Source organism: Hemitrygon akajei, chromosome 9, assembly GCF_048418815.1.
Source record: "Hemitrygon akajei chromosome 9, sHemAka1.3, whole genome shotgun sequence".
Classification (NCBI taxonomy): Eukaryota; Metazoa; Chordata; class Chondrichthyes; order Myliobatiformes; family Dasyatidae; genus Hemitrygon; species Hemitrygon akajei.
Window position 1 is genome coordinate 25352370 of NC_133132.1, and position 21196 is coordinate 25373565.

The 21196-nt window shown below is 46.2% G+C and overlaps 1 protein-coding gene across 1 annotated transcript in view; it reads right to left on the reverse strand.

Annotated features, from left to right (window-relative positions):
• Positions 1–18790, reverse strand: part of sxph (saxiphilin) — a 91484-nt gene extending 72694 nt beyond the window's left edge. The window contains exons 1-3 of the mRNA XM_073055674.1: positions 18713–18790; positions 12407–12570; positions 6196–6295 (exon numbers count right to left, since the gene is read on the reverse strand). Of these exons, the coding sequence (XP_072911775.1) occupies positions 6196–6295; positions 12407–12570; positions 18713–18758 (310 nt within the window). The 5' untranslated portion in view covers positions 18759–18790. The remainder of the gene's footprint in view (positions 1–6195; positions 6296–12406; positions 12571–18712) is intronic.
• Between the last annotated feature and the right edge of the window lie 2406 nt (positions 18791–21196).

A 21196-nucleotide genomic window follows, 5' to 3' on the forward strand; every position in this document is an offset into this window, starting at 1 on the left:
ATTCTTCGTGTAGCTTAATACGAATTTCGTGGTCATTCACAGTCTGCTGTATACTTCCAAGTTTCCGATTAAGCGTTTTCAGTTCAGATTTAACCAGGTCGAAGGAATTCTGTAACAAGTCAAACTTGGATTCCAAGTCGTCCAGTTTATCCAATTTTTCGAGTTTCTCTGACATTTGTTGAAACATTTCCATCAAAGTCTCTAAAGTAGTCTCTTTTTTTGAGTGTTTTCTACTCATGGTGCTCTCACCGAGATAGGTTTAAATAGCAAAGTAAGCGAATAATTTCGGAGCACGTAGCTACTGCAACCTACTCCATTACAGCCACCGGAAGTCCATGAAGAGTCTTACCATTAATACTATATTCTCCATCATATTTGACCTACCAAAATGAACCACTTCACACTTATCTGCGTTGAACTCCATCTGCTACTTCTCAGCCCGGTTTTGCATCCTATCAATGTCCTGCTGTAACCTCTGACAGCCCTCCACACTATCCACAACACCTCCAACCTTTGTGTCATCAGCAAACTTACTAACCCATCCCTCCACTTCCTCATCCAGGTCATTTATAAAAATCACGAAGAGTAAGGGTCCCAGAACAGATCCCTGAGGCACCCCACTGGTGACCAACCTCCATGCAGAATATGACCCCTCTACAACCACTCTTTGCCTCCTGTGGGCAATCCAGTTCTGGATCCACAAAGCAATGTCCTCTTGGATCCCATGCCTCTTTACTTTCTCAATAAGCCCTGTATGGGGTACCTTATAAAATGCCTTGCTGAAATCCATATACACTACATCTACTGCTCTTCCTTCATCAAAGTGTTTAGTCACATCCTCAAAAAGCTCAATCAGGCTCGTAAGGCACAACCTGCCCTTTACAAAGCCATGCTGACTACTCCTAATCATATTATATCTCTCCAAATGTTCATAAATCCTGCCTCTCAGGATCTTCTCCATCAACTTACCAACCACTGAGGAAAGACTTACTGGTCTAATATTTCCTGGGCTATCTCTACTCCCTTTCTTGAATAAAGGAACAACATTCGCAACCCTCCAATCTTCCAGATCCTCTCCCATCCCCATTGATGATGCAAAGATCATCGCCAGAGGCTCAGCAATCTCCTCCCTCACCTCTCACATTAGCCTGTGATACATCTCATCTGGTCTCAGCGATTTATTTAATTTGATGCTTTCCAAAAGCTCTAGCACATCCTCTTAATTAATATCTACATGCTCAAGCTTTTCAGTCTGCTGAAAGTCATCACACCAATCACCTAGATCCTTTTCCATGGTGAATACTGAAGTAAAGTATTCATTAAGTACCTCTGCTATTTCCTCCAGTTCCATACACACTTTCCCACTATCACACTTGACAGGTCCTATTCTTCCACATCTTGTCCTCTTGTTCTTCACATACTTGTAGAAAGCCTTGGGGTTTCCTTAATCCTGCCCACCAAGGTCTTCTCATGGCCCCTTCTGGCTCTCCTAATTTCCTTCTTAAGCTCCTTCCTAGTAGCCTTATAATCTTCTAGATCTCTAACATTACCTAGCTCTCTGAACCTTTTCTTTTCTTCTTGACTAGATTTATTACAGCCTTTTTGCACCACGGTTCCTGTACCCTACCATAACTTCCCTGTCCCATTGGAAAGTACCTATACAGAACTCCACACAAATAGCCCCTGAATATTTGCCACATTTCTTCCGTACTTTCCCCTGAGAACATCTGTTTCCAATTTAAACCTCCAATCTCCTGCCTGATAGCCTCATAATTCCCCTTACTTCAATTAAACGCTTTTCTAACTTGTCTGTTCCCATCTCTCTCCAATGCTATTGTAAAGGAGGCAGAATATTGATCACTATCTCCAAAATGCTCTCCCACTGAGAGATCTGACATCTGACCAGGTTCATTTCCCAATACCAAATCAAGTACAGCCTCTCCTCTTGTAGGCTTATTGACATATTGTGTCAAGAAACCTTCCCGAATACACCTAACAAACTCCACCCCATCTAAAACCCTTGCTCTAGGGAGATGCCAATCGATACTTGGGAAATTAAAATCTCCCATCATGACAACTCGGTTATTATTACACCTTTCCAAGACCTGTTTCCCTATCTGCTCCTCAATATCCCTGTTACTATTGGGCAGCCTATAAAAAATACCCAGTAAAGTTATTGACCCCTTCCTGTTCCTAACCTCCACCCACAGAGACTCGTAGACAATCCCTCCATGGCGTCCACCTTTTCTGCAGCCTTGACACTATCTCTGATCAACATTGCCACGCCCCCACCTCTTCTGCCTCCCTCCCTGTTCTTTCTGAAACATCTCAAACCAGGCACTTGAAGTAACCATTCCTGTCCCTGAGCATCCAAGTCTGTAATGGCCACCACATCATATCTCCAAGTACTGATCCAGGCTCTAAGCTCACCCTCTTTGTTCATAATACACCTTGCATTAAAATAGACACATCTCAAACCATCAGTCTGAGCACATCCTTCTCTATCACCTGCCTATTCTCCCTCACACACTGTCTACAAGCTTTCTCTATTTGTGAGCCAACCTCCCCTACCCCAGTCTCTTCAGTTCAGTCCCCACCCCCCAACAATTCTAGTTGAAATTCTCCCCATGATAGGACTCTCCCTTCCTTGATAGGAAGGAGACAGGAATTCAAATGACCAAAGTGCAGGAGAGCATCTCTGAATGCACAACACGTTGAATTTCGAAGTGGATGGGCTACAGCAGCAGAAGACCATGAATGCCACTATATTAGATACAGGACGCACCTAATAAATCGGCCATCAGGTGTATTTTCAAAGCAGGGTAGACAGGTTATCTTTAAACTGGGGCAGAAGGTTGCTGAAATATGGAGCTGAGGTGACAAATCAGCTCATTAGAGAGCAGAGCTAGACTTGAGGGGGCATGTGTTCCTTCATTCGTCAAAGGGGTAGGTCAAACATTGCACAAGTAAAGATGTGCACCTACTGCTCTCCATATGTGTATTATATCATGCATGTCTGCTAACATACAATATACATGGAAGAAGCAGCTGCAGCTTTTTGCCTTCTACGGGTATTATTTAGTTACTGAGTTAGCATATGGTTAACACACACAGCCAGATGTTTGCCTCGTTCACATTGTAAGAACTTAGAGAGAAGGCAGCATTGATCAATGGGGTCCTCCACTACCCTAGCCAATGCATGCCCCCCTCTCATTACTACAATCAGGAGGTACAGCAGCCTGAAGCCACAGCTTCTTCCCCTCTGGCATCAGATTTTTGAATGGACAATGAACCAACCAATGCACATTACCTCACTTTTTTACTCTCTTTTTGCACTAAATTTACTTAATTTTTATATATATTTGTATTTTCACATGTATATTTGTTGATTTATGAGTTTTTGATGTACTGAGCTGTCTTGCTGCCGCAAAACAACAGATTTCATGACATATGCCAGTGATATTATACCTGGTTCTGATTCTGAGAGGGCAGTCAGCCATTTGTGTTTGTCCTGCTGTTCATTGAGAAGCAGAAGACGGGACCTCATCAAAGCTTACAAACGACAATATGTCGGACTGAAGAAGGAGATAGAGAGCTTAATGACATGGTATTGTAACAGCAAGGTCGAATCTGTTGCTACGATCTACGTAGCGCCGGCTGTGATTGCACAGGTGCCGGTGGTGATTGCACCAGAGACGGTGGTTGTGCTGGTTCCGGCCTAACTGGAGGTGTCAGCCCACTAGGTGTCAGTGATCCCTCATGTGTGTGCGAGGCGCCTAGTATATGCGCGTGCGAGACGCCTGGTATAGGAGTGTCGTGAGGAGTCTGTGTAGGGCTCGGTGTGCGCGGTGTCACCTCGGGTACAGGGTTCATAGTTACCGTGGAGTGTTCGGGATAGTGGTCTGCTGCTCCTGCGGGCGCCAGGTCGCGGACGGAGACCGTGTCCTCCCGCTCATCAGGTAAGACCACGTAGGCATACTGGGGGTTCGCATGTAGAAGGTGAACCCTCTTGACCAGCGGGGAGTATTTATTGCTCCTCACATTGTTCCGGAGCAGCACTGGCCCTGGGGATGTCAGCCAAGCCGGTAGGGTGGTCCCAGTGGCAGACTTCCTGATCCCCGTAACGAAGGCGTCTCGTAATAGCAGCTCCACATGTTGTTCCGCCGTCAGTCCTTTGCAGTCGCAAGCTCGCATGAGTGTCTGTAGGACTCGGAGAAACTGCCCGCTTGACTCGTCGGGTCACTGCCGCCGCGTCGCTAAGCGATGTCTTGCGTAGACGGTGTTCACTAGCCGCAGGTACTGTCTTTTGAGGGCATCCAGTGCCCCTTGGTAGGTCGGCAGGTCCCTGATAAGGGAGAATACTTTCGGACTTACTCTAGATAGTAGTATTTTGTACATTGTGGCAGGCTCGTCACTGGAATCGCTTCCAAGTATGATTGGAAGCATGCAAGCCAGAGTTCAAAGGCAAGAGCTGCTTCTGGAGCTTGGGGGTCCACGTCTAATTTTTCCGGACGTAAAATACTTTCCATGTTTTAAAACTTCCAGCCAATAAAATTGATGCACCATCAATAACTCTCGGAGACGAGAGGCGAGATATAGGCTTTATTGGCTGGAAGAAAGAACAAGCAGCAATTGACCACCACACTACATCCTGGAGACTGAGGCCGGGTCTCAGGCTCCAATCACCTTTATACCGGGGTCTGTGGGAGGAGCCACAGGAGCAGTCAGCGGGGGGGCGTGTCCAGACAGGTATATGTAGTTCACCACACATGGTATTGTAACAGCAATCTTTCCCTCCATGTCAACAAAACAAAAGCTGTTCACTGATTTCAGGAAGGGAGACAGTGCACACGCTCCTGTCTGCATCAGCAGTGATGAGGATGGGAGAATGGAGAGCTTCAGCTTCCCAGGTGTGAGCATCAGCAAGGGCCTGTGCTCGTCCAACCACGTTGATGTCGTGGCCAAGAAAACTCAACAAAGCCTTTACTTCTTTAGGAGGATAAAGACCGTCGATTCTTACAAATTTTAATCAGTGGATGTACAGTGGCTTGGTAAGGCTACGAAAATGGCAGAGTGTGTGGACGCAGCTCAGCACATCATGGAAACCACCCTTGTCTGGATGGACTCTGTCTATACTTCTTGCTGCCTCAGTAAAACAGCCAGCATAATCAAAGACCTCACACACACTGGGCATTCTTCCTCCTCACCCTCCCATCAAGCTGAAGATGCAAAAGCACATACCAGAAGGCTCAAGAATTGCTTCTATCCCACTGTTATCAGACTCCTGAACTTATCGTTTGTACAATTAGATGGCCTCTTGGCCTCTCAATCTGCCTCGTTATGATCTTGCATGTTGTCGTTTACCTGCACTGGACTTGTTCTGTAGCTGTTACACTTTATTCTGCATTGTTATTGTTTACCCTGTTCACCCTCAATGCACTGTGTAATGAGTTGATCTGTAGGCAAGACAAGCTTTTCACTGTATCTCGGCAGGATGCATGTGGCAATAACCAAAACCAAAGCCCTTGACACAACTGGAGAGGCGAGCTGCAGGATGTTCCTGATAGAGCAGAGGGATGGAGTCAGGGGTCACAGGCATAGGATACCAATATGGAGAGAAAATTCTTCACCCAGAAAAAGGTGAACTGTACAGTTCTCCAACACAAGATGTAGTTAAGGCCAAACCTTCAGAAGGGTGTAGTATTCATGGTTAAAGAGACCAAAGGATAGGAGAAGAAGACAGGAAGGCAGTACTAACTTGGAAAACCCGCCATGATCCTACTGAGTGGTGAAGTAGGTTTCATGGGCTGAAATGCCTACTGCTGCCCCATCTTCTGTGCTCCTACAAGATAATAACACAACTTCCAGTTCAGTGTGCCTCCCTGCCTTTCATTTCAATTGTATTTCTGATCAATGTCTTTTTAATTTTACTTTTCATCCCAGTGGTTCAACAGACCATGCAGCAGGATAACCCCTTTCTCCACACCTGTACTTCTAACAAGATTATTTCAGAGGCAGAGTCATGCCAGTATATGCTGTTGTTGACCTGAAAATGCACAAATCACCTTCTTCAGCAAAAATAAGCTTCCAGAGGACTTGTTTGAAGAGTAAGGCAGGGATCAGGAGGTGCCTGGGTCACTGGCCTTTGCTATTGGGAGAGTGTGAACCTCAGTGGATTATGAATAAGGAACTCACCGTCTGGATACATTCCCTTTGCCACAATAGTGAGGTCATAAAATGTCGCTGCAGTGTAGGCGTCAGTGGCATCCAAAGACATTGCATCTGCCATATTTCCCTGCAGAAGGAACAGTCTGTTTAGTTCTCTCGCTATGCCTGACTGCAAGAACACAAGAACACAGCATTATACTGGGCTCAAAATAATCAGGGATAAGCTTGCAATCGAGCAAACATTTCCAAGAGATTCAGAACCATTTTTTACATAAAGTACTTTACAACTAGTTACTTCATAGTCCACTATTATCGGCATCCATTATTAGGATCCCACCATCCAGGACATGTCCTCTTCCCATTACTACCATCAGGGAGGTGGTACGAGAGCCTGAAGACCCTTTTTCCCATTCCTACCATCAGGGAGGTGGTACTGGAGCCTGAAGACCCCTTTTCCCATTCCTACCATCAGGGAGGTGGTACTGGAGCCTGAAGACCCCTTTTCCCATTCCTACCATCAGGGAGGTGGTACTGGAGCCTGAAGAACCCTTTTCCCATTCCTACCATCAGGGAGGTGGTACTGGAGCCTGAAGAACCCTTTTCCCATTCCTACCATCAGGGAGGTGGTACTGGAGCCTGAAGACCCCTTTTCCCATTCCTACCATCAGGGAGGTGGTACTGGAGCCTGAAGACCCCTTTTCCCATTCCTACCATCAGGGAGGTGGTACTGGAGCCTGAAGAACCCTTTTCCCATTCCTACCATCAGGGAGGAGGTACTGGAGCCTGAAGACACCTTTTCCCATTACTGCCATCAGGAAGGTGGTATGAGAGCCTGAAGATCCCTTTTCCCATTCCTACCATCAGGGAGGTGGTACTGGAGCCTGAAGACACACACTCAACAATTTAGGAGCAACTTCTTCCCTCTGCCATCAGATATCTGAATAGACAATGAAAACTAATTTTGCTATTTCTTGCACTACTTATTTAATTTTTTGTATATTTTCTTATAATTTCTAGTATTTGTTATGTATTGCTCTGTACTGCTGTTGCAAAACATGAAGTTTCACCAAATATGTCAGTGATAATAAACCTGATTCTGATTATATAGTTAAAGGTAATTGAATGAAACTAAACCGCTCTGCATTGCAAACATCCAATTAGTCTGCTTGAAATACTTGGGCTTCTTTGTGATACAGTGGGCTCCAATTAATCAGGGTTAAGCTTTACAATGAAACAACAGGTTCCAAGTGGATCTGAACCATTCTTTACATAGGAGCACTGCTTCTCAAGGCTGGGCCACCATTCTGTATGATCATGGCTGATTGATGCTGTCTTCAATTCTTGTGCCTTATTGTCCTCTATTGCTGATAGAACATAGAAATCTACAGCACTCTACAGGCCCTTCAGCCCACAATGTTGTGCTGATCATGTAACCTATTCTAGAAGCTGCCTAGAATTTCCCTACTGTGTAGCCCTCTATTTTGCTAAGCTCCATGTACCTATCTAAGAGTCCCTTAAAAGACCATATTGTATCTGTCCTCTACCACGTCACCAGCAGTGTATTCCACGCACCCACCAATCTCTGTGTGAAAAACCCACTCCTACATCCCCTCTGTACCTACTTCCAAGCACCTTAAAACTATACCCCCTAGGTTAGCCATTGCAGCCCTGGGAAAGAGCCTCTGGCTATCCACATGAGCAATGCCTCTCATCATCTTATCCTCCATCACGCCAAGAAGAAAAGGAGAAAAGTTTTTGTGAAAATTTATTTACCTCCACTTTAAATATTTATAATGATCTAACCACCACAATCCTCCGAGGAGGAAAATTCGGGAGATCAAGTCAAGTTTGTTGTCATGTGCACAAGTACAGTAAGGTACAGGCTCCCCTGTAGTGTATCTGTCAAACTCTACCTTGACTAATGCAGCAGACTCCCAGCTCTCTGGAGAAGAGAATTCCACAGATTCACCAAACACTGAGAGTCAAAGTTCTGGGGTCAAACAGCACAGAAACAGGGTTCTCCACGCTACTAAACAAAATGCCAATCACACTGGCCCGCTTTTGTTCATTATCCTTATACACTTTTCCTGTGACTGTACACACTCACCCTCTATGACCCTCACGATCTTATATTTCTCTAGAAGGTCACCTTTCACTCTACTGCAGTCCAGAGAAAAAGGTCCTAAACTGCTCAATGTTCAGGCCAGTGTTTCCAACATCTTCATCACCATCCTGTCTACCTGTGACACTACTCTCAGAGAACCACGTACTTGGCTCCAAGATCATAAGACCATAAAACATAGGAATAGAATTAAGCCATTCAGCCCATGGAGTCTGCTCTGCCATTCCATCATAGCTGGTTTATTATCCCTCCCACCCCCATACCATGCAGCCGAAGACTTGGCCTCCACAGCCGTTTGTGGCACTGAATTCCACAGATTCGCTGTTATGAGATGCTCCCAACTATACTGGCATCTGGGCTTTAGACCCTCTAACTCTCTGGAGTATGGATAGTCCTCCTTAGGAGTTCAGGACGGTCCCACTAATTGGCAATCATGCTTGGTGGTGGGGGGAGGGGGGGGAAGAGTCCAAGAATTGAGTCTTTAGCAGCTGAACTGAGGCTCACATCTCAATCGTAAGCCTAACTAGCGTTTTATTTTTGCTCAGTTCTCATTCCAGCTTTATACCGTGTCTCAGTTCCAGCCTCGGATACCTCAGCATTTGGAATCCAAACCATCCTCGCCAAAGTACGATTGAGCCAACATGGATTCAGCGGGGTATCAGAGTCACTAGCATGAGGCTGGCCTCGATCCACTGCAGTTCCACTCTGCCAATCTTGGACAATCTCCATAAGTCACAGGAGCAGAAAGGGGCCATCGAGTCAGCTCCGCCATTCCATCATGGCCGATCCCATATCCCACTCAACCCCACACACCTGCCTTCTTGCCATATGCTTTGATGCCCTGACTGATCAGGAAATTATCAACTTCTGCCTTAAGTATACTCATGGATTTGGCCTTCACTGCAGTCTGTGGTAGAGCATTCCACAGATTCACTGCTCTCTGGCTTTAAAAAAAATCCCCCTTAACTCTGTTTTAAAAGATCACCCTTCACTTTTGAGGCTGTGCCCTCTAGTTCGGGATACCCCCAGCATAGGAAACATCCTCTCCACATCCATCATATCTAGTCCTTTCAGATCCCCACATATTCTTGGAGTCATCCATCGCGAATGACCGTTCACCCAGGGATTGCCTGGGCGAGTATTGGTGGCCCAGAATGACAAGAGGTTCGACATTACGTGCAGGTGTGCACCAGGAACAAAAGCCCCATGCCAGACCTCAAGGGCACACATCTCCATGGACTTTGTCATGGGTCTTCCACCATCCCAGGGGAAGACTGTCAACATGGTAATTGTTGATCGGTTTTCAATGACCTCCAAGTTAATTGCCTTGAAGAAGCTACCTTCTGCGACGGAGATGGCCAAAATTGTCCTGGATCAGATCTTCAGGATCCATGGATTCCCAGTGGACATTGTCTCGGATCGTGGTCCATAGTTCGCGTCATGTTTCTTGAGGGCGTTCTGTAAGCTGATAGCAACTGCAAGCCTTTTCTCTGGGTTTCACCTGCAGACTAATGGCCAACGTGCCTAACGCTGGCCCCCTAGGCTGAGTCGATGTAACTAACTAATGGCCAGACAGAGCAAACCAACCGGGACCTAAAGTGTCCTAAGATGCCTGGCTTCAGAAAGGCCTGATGAGTGGTGGGACCATCTGATGTGGGCAGAGGTCACCCACAACATCTTGCAGCATTCTGCGTTCAGGATGCTGCTGTTCGAGTGCCAGTTTGGTTGTCCTCCGCCCATTTCTGGAACAGGAGACCAAGGCTGGGGTCCCTGTGGCCAAGGATCTCATCCAACACTGCAAGCAAAATGGACTGGGGCAAGAGATTTTGCTGGCCTCCACCCGGAAGGCGAAACCCAGGCAAACTGAAGGATAAAGCAGGGACCCACTTTGCAGCCCTGGCTGTCCACACCCAATTTGGTGGAGTCTAGAGAGTTGGCACCCAAGTTCATTGGACACTTCAAAAGCCAGGGGAAAGTAAAACCAGGAGGGTTGCGCCTCTAAGCTCCCAAAGACCCTCAAGATCAATCGCACCTTCCACATCTCTAAATTAAAGCCTGTCACTTAACCCTATCACCGCCCAGATTTATCGATTCACAGTGAGAAGATTTTTGGAGCCCCGTACTGTTTGGGAACACATCGTGGACTGAGAAGGATTCTGACGCAAGGGAGAGTGCTGGGGGCCTGGAAAGGACATCTTGGATCCCACCTCTGATCCACGGCCATTATCACCGTCTCTCCGGGCAGCCAGGGCCATCAGGAGCTGGCCGTAAGAGGAGGGGGCCCTGTTATGAGACACTCTCAACAATGCCAGCTCCCGGGATTTAGACTCTCTAACTCGTTGAAGTACAGACAGCTGGCATGGTCCAGCTATTGGCAGTCAGGTTTTGGGTGGCAAGATTTGAGTATTTAAAGAGCACCTGAACTGAGATTCGATGCTTGTTCATAAGCCTGGCTAGAGATATTGTCTAGTGTTTTTTTTCTGCCTGTACTGAATCCAGCTTTATACCGTGTCTTGATTCCAGCCTCGGATACTCCAGCACGTGTCCAAACCTTCCTCGTAAAGGGGTCTCTTCACATTCACCACCTTCTGGCTAAAGAAATTCCTCCTCCTCTTTGTTCTGCAGGGACGTTCTTGTGTTCTGAGGCCGTACCCTCTGGTCCTAGACTCCTGCACTATAGGAAACAGCTTGTAATGACTGCTCTACCTAGACCTTTCAATATTCAATAGATTTCACTGAGATTCCAACCCCCCCCCACCCCAATATTCCTGTAGACCCTCCCGTTCACTGTGAAGAAACCTCATTCTAAAAGGTTAGCCTTTACCCTGAACTCTTTGAGGCTGTTCTGGCACTTTGTTTTCAAGTGCTTCCTCTGATGAACTTGAGAGGTGCATTTTGTCACCTGCATCATGCTTTCCGACTTCTCTTTCCTCCAGTACAAAGGGCGTAGCCACGTGGTGGGGGCATTACTGGGGTAATGGCTAGCTTCATCCCCTTAACTTTCCACTCCTGTTAAAGGGTCTCGGCCTGAAATGTTGTTTGTTTATTCCCCTCCAGAGATGCTGCCTGACCTACTGAGTTCCTCCAGCACTTTGTGTGTTCTTAATGGCGTAATAACCAGGATGTTGTTACGTGTTTCTGGAGACCCGAGCTGAAAGTTCACTGAGGCAGCTGGTGGACTTGCACTCTGGTAACCTGTAGCTAAAACAAAGCCAATTTCAGTGAGCATGACCACAAAAATGGGGACTGTTGGTCCAGGGAGAGAATTGGGGTCTATGTGTGATTCCTGCCCACCAATATCTACCTCAGTGACTCCTCGAGGAGGAATTGGGGTGGACAATAAATCCTGCCATTGAGTGACTTCAACAACCTGAGAAGGCAGAGTACCTCGCCACTCTCTGGGACCCCTCAGCAGTTGTGCATTCCATAAGACAAAGGAATAGAACTAAGCAATTTGGTCCATTTAATCTGCTTGACCATTCTATCATGGGATTTATTTTTCCCCTCGACCCTATTCTCCTGCCTTCTCCCTGTAACCTTTGATGCCCTTGCTAATCAAGAACCTACCAACCTCCACTTTAAATATACCCAATCGTTGGACTCCACAGCCATCGGTGGCAATGAAATCCATAGATTCTCCACCCTCAGGCTAAAGAAATTTCTCCTCAGCTCTGTTCTAAATGAACGCCCTTGTACCCTGAGGCTGTACCATGTGGTCCTAGACTTCTGCACTATTGGAAACATCCTCTCAATGTTCAGTCTATCTAGGCCTTTCAATATTTGATGTTTCAATGAGATTCCCCCCCCCCCCCCACCTCATTCCTCTAAGCGTCAGTGAGTACAGGCCCAAAGCCATCAAATGTTCCTTGTATGTTAACCCTTTCACACCCAGGATCACACCTGTGAACCTCCTCTGGACCATCTCCAATGCCAGTATATCCTTTCATAGATGAGGGGCCCAGAACTGTTCACAAGACTCCAGGTGAGCCGCGCTGATAAGCTGCCTGCTACAATGATGGAGCACCACGAGGGGTATAGTGGAGCATCAGATGCAAACAGGTTCATTTCTCCAAGAGAATATGCTCAAGGGTCTTTCTTTGACCTTTGCTTCCTTACCCGTATCTTTTTGATGCAGTCCTCGACATTACGTGCTTTGATGCAGGACAGCTTGGTGAGGGAGTTCCTTGCTCTGGGAGTCAGCACTGCCTGGAGAGCATTGGAGAGTTCGGCACACTTCCTCTGTTCCATGTCTGATATATTACACCATCTGAACTTCTTTGCTGCAATTTCAGAAAGGAGATTGTAACTAGAGAACTCTGCTCAAAATGGACAACATCCTGTCTGTCTCATTCTCTAACCCCCACACCCCAGCCCTTTCTCCTATCACCCACCTGCGCTGAGGGGCATTTTTAAGCTGCTAACTACCTACCTGGATGTCTTTGGGATGTGAGAGGAAACTGAAGCATCCAGGAGGAAGCTACGTGGTCATGAAGAACTTTCAAACTCCACACAGACAGTGTCCAATGTCAGGACCCTGGAGTTGTAATGGTGCGGCTCTACACGCTGCATTTCGGTGCTGCCACAATTCAGTGCTGTCTCTGGAAGTCCACCACCAGACATATTCTCCTCACCCTTTCTGAAGAAACTGTTCCCTCTGCTCCTCGCAGTCGCCATCCCCTGCAACCACAGTTTCTCCCCAGTACATTGGAACTGGAGAGTGACAAGAACTGTAGGACACAGCTGGTTCAAGGGCTGAACGCCCCCTTTCCACTTGGTGACCAATGCAAATCAAAAGCATTAAAATTAAATTTGCATAATTACTTTGGAGAATGCTGGAAGTACCCAGCAGGTCAGGCAGCATCTGTGGAGAGTTAACGTTGCATGTTGATGGCCTTGCATTGGAAATGGGAAAAGTTAGAAATGCAGAAGTTTTAAGTTGCAGGGAAAAGACAATGTGGGGAGAAGAGAAGTGATGGAATTGGGACCTGGAAAGATACAGCTGGAGATGGAGTTAGAGGACACAGAAAATGGAAGCCTCAATCAAACAGCATCAGTCATGTTGGATTAGGGTCTAAATTCTTATTTTATATAATCATGAGATGCATTAGTAAGGTCTTTGTTCCAGGGAAAGGGAAACAAAATCTAGAGGAGAGGGGTTTAAGGTGAGAAGGAAAAGAAAAAGGACCTGAAGGGCAATTTTTTTCCCCACACAGAATGATGGGTAATAGAACAAGATACCTGGGAAAGGGGTTGAGGCAAGTACAATGACAACATTTAAAAGACATTTAAATCCAAAAGGTTGACTGGTTATTCCTCTTCATGGCTGCTGCCTGGCCTGCAGAATTCCTCTGGCATTCTGAATATGTTGCATATACCTGGTGCATTGGGCGTGGAGCTTCTCTCTGTGGATATTGATATGCTAAAGGCTACTGATGCAAAACCTTGTTTGATCCAAGTTCCCAGTGTGCACACATGGTCACCTAATGTGCAAACACAAGAGATTCTGCAGATATTGGAAAGCCAGCGTAACACACACAAAATGCTTGAGGAATCCAGCAGCAACTATGGGAAGGAATAAACAGTCGATATTTTGTGCTGAGACGCCCAGTCTTGATGAAGAGTCTCAGCCTGAAATGTCGATTCTTTATTCCTTTCCATTGATGCTGCCTGACCTACTCAGTTCCCTCGGCATTTTGAGTCGACCTAGCCCTTTTGAGGCATCGCTCCTTGAAGATGTCTTGGATACTAAGGAGGCTAGTGCCCATGATGGAGTTGACTAGTTTTACAGCTCTCTGCTGCTTATTTCAATCCTGTGAAGTAGCTCCCCCCCCTCCCCATACCAGACGGTGATACAATCTGTTAGAATGCTCTCCATCTGTACAAATTTGCCAGTGTTTTTGATGACGTACCAAATCTTCTCAAGTCCCCAATGAAATATAGCTGCCATTGTGCCTTTTTTCTAGCTGCATGGATATGTTGGGAAGTCTTCTCCTCCTCCCAGTGAATACAGAGTTTACCTGTTTAACCTCGCCTCATACGACAGCTCTGGAGCTGTTCAATGATGTCCAATCCCACTCTCCCCAACAGAAGCTCTGTCAGTGGCTAGAGAACTAGATTGATTTCAACACCTCCTCTCTACCTCCCAATAACACTCCTGACCACAACACACGTGGTTATTTTAGAATCATCGTGTGGTAGTCAGTGTATCGGGGAGGAACCGGTGCACCGGGAAACCGTCAGGAAAGCTGAAGCCCACGCCTTCTCTGTTCTTCTCTTGGCAAAAGCTGTCTGATTGTGCACCGTAGCAAGCAGTTAGTACAATCACTTTTCAGCACTACCAATCACCCAGTGGGGTTCGATCCCTGCCGCTGTCTGTAAGGAGTTTGTACATTCTCTCCGAGTGCTCCAGTTTCCCCCCACATTCCAAAGATGTACGGGCTAGGGTTAGTAAATAGTGGCATGCCATATTGACACCAGAAGTGAAGCGAAACCTAATCCAATTAACCACTCAGACCTCCTTTAAATTTCTCCCCTCTCATCTTAAACCTGGGTCTTCTAGTTCTAAACTTCCCTGTCCTCATCTCCTTCTGCCATAGGCCATGAACTTATCAATCACCCTGATGAGTTATTAACTTCAAACTTTCTGCACAATCACTCAAAGAGTTGAACTGCATGTGCACATAACGAGAGCTGTATAATTCATCTCCTTCTACCTTAGGCCACAAACTTATCAATCAACCCTGCTGTGGACACTTTCTGGAGGTCCAAGATCCATATGCTTCACGACCACTGGACTAAGGGTGTAAATGTAGGAGGGGACTATGTTGAAAAATAAATGTGCTAGGTTTTCTAAAATTGACTCCTTCTACCTTAGGCCATGAACTTATCAATCACCCCTCATATTTTTGCATATTTTGTCACAATTAAACATTGAAATGAAAGCTCCTTATTCCACAAACACGTACCACACTTCAACTGCATTGCTTAGGCCCTTCAAAATCAGAGAGAATCCACCCAGAAACATGTACAGTATGTGTCGACATGTTTCCTTTACACATCACAGCTTGTATCTCCACACAGAAAATGCCGGGGGAACTCTGCAGATTCAGATTCAGTTTATTGTCATTTAGAAACCACAAATGCAATGCAGTTAAAAAATGAGACAACGTTCCTCCAGAATGTTATCACAAAAAGCACATGACAAAACAGACTACACCAGGAAATCCACAAAACGTTTGGCAATCCCCAATCCAGAGTCCGGAGAGGCTGCTGCGTATTAATATCGCGCTACCATCTTTTCGTGTTCCCCGGAAAGGAACTCCAAAATCACCGGACAAAACAAGACCAAAAGCTAAAGCAACAAGACCTGAACAAAACCACATAATTACAACATATAGTTACAACAGTGCAAACAATAGCATAATTGATTAAAAAAAACAGACCATGGGCACAGTAAAAATAGTCCAAAGATGTTAAAAGACTAGAAGTTCGAAAGAAACCATCACACAATTTTCACAAGTCCTCAGGGTCCCGATAGACTCGCCATCCCATGTCGGCGGCATAAGGGAGTACTCCCGCTATGGACTTCCACGGCGCCGCCCGACTCAGCCTCACAGACGCAGCACACAATGAAAGCTCCGTCGAACCCAGCCTCGCAGACGCAGCACACAATGAAAGCTCCGTCGAACCCAGCCTCGCAGACACAGCACACAATGAAAGCTCCGTCGAACCCAGCCTCGCAGACGCAGCACACAGTGAAAGCTCCGTCGAACCCAGCCTCGCAGACGCAGCACACAATGAAAGCTCCGTCGAACCCAGCCTCGCAGACACAGCACACAATGAAAGCTCCGTCAAACCCAGCCTCGCAGACGCAGCACACAGTGAAAGCTCCGTCGAACCCAGCCTCACAGACGCAGCACACAGTGAAAGCTCCGTCGAACCCAGCCTCGCAGACGCAGCACACAGTGAAAGCGACCTGACCGCAGTGGATTCCAAGTCTGTTGAACCTCCGACCATCACCTCCGGCACAGCTTCTCCAAGCACCATCCTCTGCCGAGGGTATTAAGATGCCCCCGCCAACAGCCATTGGCAATGTGACCCCGAGGACTGGGGGCCCGTTCTACCCAGCAGAGACCCGGACCTCACAGCAGCAGCAGCAACGGATCAGGCAGTTTTCAAAATGGGGAGTTTTCAAAATGACAATCTGTGTTGATCATGTTACTCACCGGCATATTTCCCATCCTTGTCAGACTTATATCTCTCACAGGGAATGTTTCTTCACAAATGACAGTGCTCAGATCATTTCCCCGTTGCAGATACTACCCTGTACTTCTACCATCTTCTGCTCTGCCCAGCCCAGCCTGGCAGAATAAACTTTATTCCCTTGCAGCCCAGCCCAGCCCAACCTGCCCAAATAAACTTCGTACCCTTCCAGTCCCAGCCCAGCTGCCAGAATAAATTTCATCCCCTTCCAGTCCCAGCCCAGCTGGCAGAATAAACTTCATCCCTTCCAGTCCCAGCCCGCTGGCAGAATAAACTTCATCCCCTCCAGTCCCAACCCAGCCTGGCAGAATAAATTTCATCCCCTTCCAGTCCCAGCCCAGCTGCCAGAATAAACTTCATCCCCTCCAGTCCCAACCCGCTGGCAGAATAAACTTCATCCCCTTCCAGTCCCAGCCCGCTGGCAGAATAAACTTCATCTCCTCCAGTCCCAACCCAGCCTGGCAGAATAAACTTCATCCCCTCCAGTCCCAACCCAGCCTGGCAGAATAAACTTCATCCCCTTCCAGTTCCAGCCCAGCCTGGCAAAATAAACTTCATCCCCTTCCAATCCCAGCCTGGCAGAATAAACTTCATCCCCTTCCAGTCCCTTGCACACTAACTCAGTCGAGCCCACAATTTCTAGCATGTAAAGTCAAGGTTGAGTTTGTTGTCATTCGCACAACCACACATGTGCATGGTGGAATGAAAATCTTTCTATCTCCTGCCCGCTGGTACTTCTCCCCCTCCCTCCATCTTCTTATTCTGGTTTCTGCTCCCTTCTTTTCCAGTCTTTTTCAGGGTGTTTTCAGGCAGTTTTCAGGGTGGGTAGCGTCCACAATGGTTTTACTGCCCATTTGTTTGCCCTGAACACAGATGAGTCTTGTAGCGATGGTAGACTGCAGGATTTGTATTGTCTGGACCTGTTTGTGAGACCTGACTGACCACAGCAATGATCAATGTTTTCTTAGATAACCATTTACTTTTGGGAAAGGGGAAACCTGACCAGGAGCAATGATGAGGTGGGCCTGAGATTACCCACAAAGGCTCTTACCTAGAGCCATTGTTGGCACAATTGGTCAAACATTTCAGCTACACAGCAATTTTGTTCAGTGATGAGGAACAGGTCACTGTTCTACCACAGGAGACAGCACACAGAAACTATCCAGAATGGGACAGATACAGATACCCCCAGCCACTCCTGGTCTGTTCTTCAGGAGAATCACATAGAAATGATCCAGAATGGGACATAACCCCCACATAACCAGCCACTCCTCATCTGTTCTGTTCTACAGGAGACATCACAGAGAAATTATCCAGACTGGGACAGACACCCCCAGCTACTCCTGGTCTGTGGAAGCTGTCACATTAATCTTCATTTTCCCTGCATCATTCTAATAGACAGCCCTTTAGGTCAATGTAAGAAACAAATAGTGCATCTATATTCTGCATAACACAACATCCAAATGTCTCCACCCAGTTATAAATGTTTATAAACATGGTCACTGTTATAATTTCCATGATAAAGGTGAACAATGAAGTGTAATTTTCAGAGAGGGTGCAGAGAGGGTAATTAGGATGCTGCTGGGATTGGAGAGCATGCCTTGCAAGGAAAGGCTGAGCAAAACGTGGAGTTTTCTGTTTGGAGCAAAGGAAGCTGAGTGGCAAATTGACAGAGGTGTACAAGATGATAAGAGGCACAGTTCGAGTGCACAGCCAGAGACCTTTATCCAAGGGCAGAAACGAACAATATGAGAGGGCATTTTTTTAAGGTATTTGGAGGAAAGTATAGGGAGGATGTCAAAGGTAAGTTTTTTTTACACAGAGAGTGGTGGGTGTGTGGAATGCCCTCCTAAGTGTGATGGTAGAGGCAGATACATTAGTGGCATTTAAGAAACTTTAGATCGGCACATGGGTGATAAAAAAAGTAGAGGGATGTAGGAGGGAAGGGTTAGATTGACCTTAGAGCTGGCTAAAATATAGGCATAACACCATGGGTCATGGGGCCTCTGGTGTGTTGCAGTGTTCTCTGTCGATGAATAGGCAGAAATACCTGTTCGAGTCACAAAGAGAGTTAAACAACACAGAAATGACTAAACTGACAATAAATCACACATGGCCAGCTCTGGTCAGAAGAAAACAGAGATGCAACTTCAAACTTACCCAAAGCTATTGCAATGAAGAAGACGAGAACAATTCCTCCCTTCATGGTAGGGCTATCAATGTTTGTCTCCACTTCCCGTTAACTCTGCGCTCCAGTAAAGGATCTCAAGCAGAGCTTAGCGAGAGAGCGACAGTGTACAGATAACGTCACAGTGAACGCCTGGCAGCCGCTGGCTCCAACAGTGGAAGGCTGTGCTCCATCCATTGCTGGGAAATAACACTTGGAAGCTGCTGGTATTTGAAATTAACAGTCTTCATGTGGAAGCAATTATCTGCCTCCTTGTATTATATTCAGATGTTTCTCAGAGGTTAACAGAATGGAATCTGGCAGCTTTGTATCCACTTGTCAAAGCTTCACAAGTGCTCCGGTCTGCAGCCTTTAACTGTCTCCGACCCATGGAGTCCATTATAGAGCACCTGGAGGAAAACACACACAGCCACAGGGAGACCTTATAAACTCCTTACAGAGAGCAGCGGAGCTGAACCCGGGTCACTGGTGCAGTAACGGCCTCACACTACCACCTGCGCCAACATTTAAGAGAAGTTTGGATAGGCACATGGATGAGAGAGATATGGGGAAATGGTTAGGATGCAGATAGATGGGCTAGGCACAGACTAGATGGGCCAAAGGGCCTATTTCTCTGTTGGAGAGCTCTATGACTCTATAACACAAGCCAGTGTTTGGAAAAATGAAATAAATTCGCCTCAGGAACTTCTCAACCAGTTATGTCATTCAGACAATACTCCCTAACATAAATTTCATCATATATCAGCCAGTGAGACACCGTACCATACACTGACTTTCTCTCTCCACAGACCTGAAGACTATTTCCAGCATCTTCTGTATTTATTCCAGATTTACAGCATCTGCATGCTTTTATTTTGTTTTTCAAGTACATTGCGCTGTCTGTCTTCCCCAAACAATTATAATAAAATAATTCTTCTCCACTTTAAGCTCCTCTCTTGTAAAGATGGAATGGAAATCCCAGCGATCAGACAGGTCTCCTTTCCACCAAAGGTCTCAATTTCAGCTGAAATCTTTATAAGGTATCTCTTATCACCTCTTACAAAGTCAAATCAGGCAATATAGGGGACAACAGGGCTTTGCTTTCAGGTGAGCGCAATCTTATCATCACTTTGACCATCAAAACATGGAGGAACCTTCACAAACTCCCCGAGTCCCCAGATGACCCTGTGATTTCAGTCTCCGATGCCGGCATGAGAGCACCCTTCAGAAGGGTGAACACACAGAAAGTATCCGGCCCAGATGGGGTACCTGGTACTAAAGACCTGTGCTGATCAACCGGCTGGAGTGTTTACTGAGATCTTTAACCTCTCACTGCGGTAGTGTGCAGTCCCCACCTACTCCAAGCAGGCTTCAGTTATACTGGTACTTAAAACAATGTGGTAACTTGCCTCAATGACTCATCCAGTAGCACTTACATCCCCTGGGATGAAGTCCTTTGAGAAGTTGTTGATGAAACATATCAACTCCTGCCTGAGAAGCGACTTGGATTCACTCCATTTTGTCACTGTCACAATAAATCGACAGCAGATGCCATCTCATAGGCTCTTCACTCAACCCTGGAACATCTGAACAGCAAAACAGTGGCATGCAAAAGTTTGGGCACCCCGGTCAGAATTTCTGTTACTGTGAATAGTTAACTGAGCAGAAGATGAACTGATCTCCGAAAGTCATAAAGTTAAAGATGAAACATTCTTTTCAACATTTTAAGCAAGATTAGTGTATTATTTTTGTTTTGTACAATTTTAGAGTGAAAAAAGGAAAAGAGCACTATGCAAAAGTTTGGACATCCCAAGAGATTAGAGCTCTCAGACCTTAATTAGCTTGTTAGGGCTATGGCTTGTTCACAGTCATCATTAGGAAAGGCCAGGTGATGCAAATTTCAAAGCTTTATAAATACCCTGACTCCTCAAACCTTGTCCCAACAATCAGCAGCCATGGGCTCCTCTAAGCAGCTGCCTAGCACTCTGAAAATTAAAATAAATGACGCCCACAAAGCAGGAGAAGGCTATAAGAAGATAGCAAAGTGTTTTCGGGTAGCCGTTTCCTCAGATCGTAATGTAATTAAGAAATGGCAGTTAACAGGAACAGTGGAGGTCAAGTTGAGGTCTGGAAGACCAAGAAAATTTTCTGAGAGAACTGCTTGTAGGACTGCTAGAAAGGCAAATCAAAACCCCCGTTTGACTGCAAAAGACCTTCAGGAAGATTTAGCAGACTCTGGAGTGGTGATGTACTGTTCTACTGTGCAGCGACACCTGCACAAATATGACCTCCATGGAAGAGTCATCAGAAGAAAACCTTTCCTGCGTCCTCACCAAAAAATTCAGCGTCAGAAGTTTGCAAAGGAACATCTAAACAAGCCTGATGCATTTTGGAAACAAGTCCTGTGGACTGATGAAGTTAAAATAGAACATTTTGGCCACAATGAGGATGTGACTAAACACATTGATGAAGGAAGA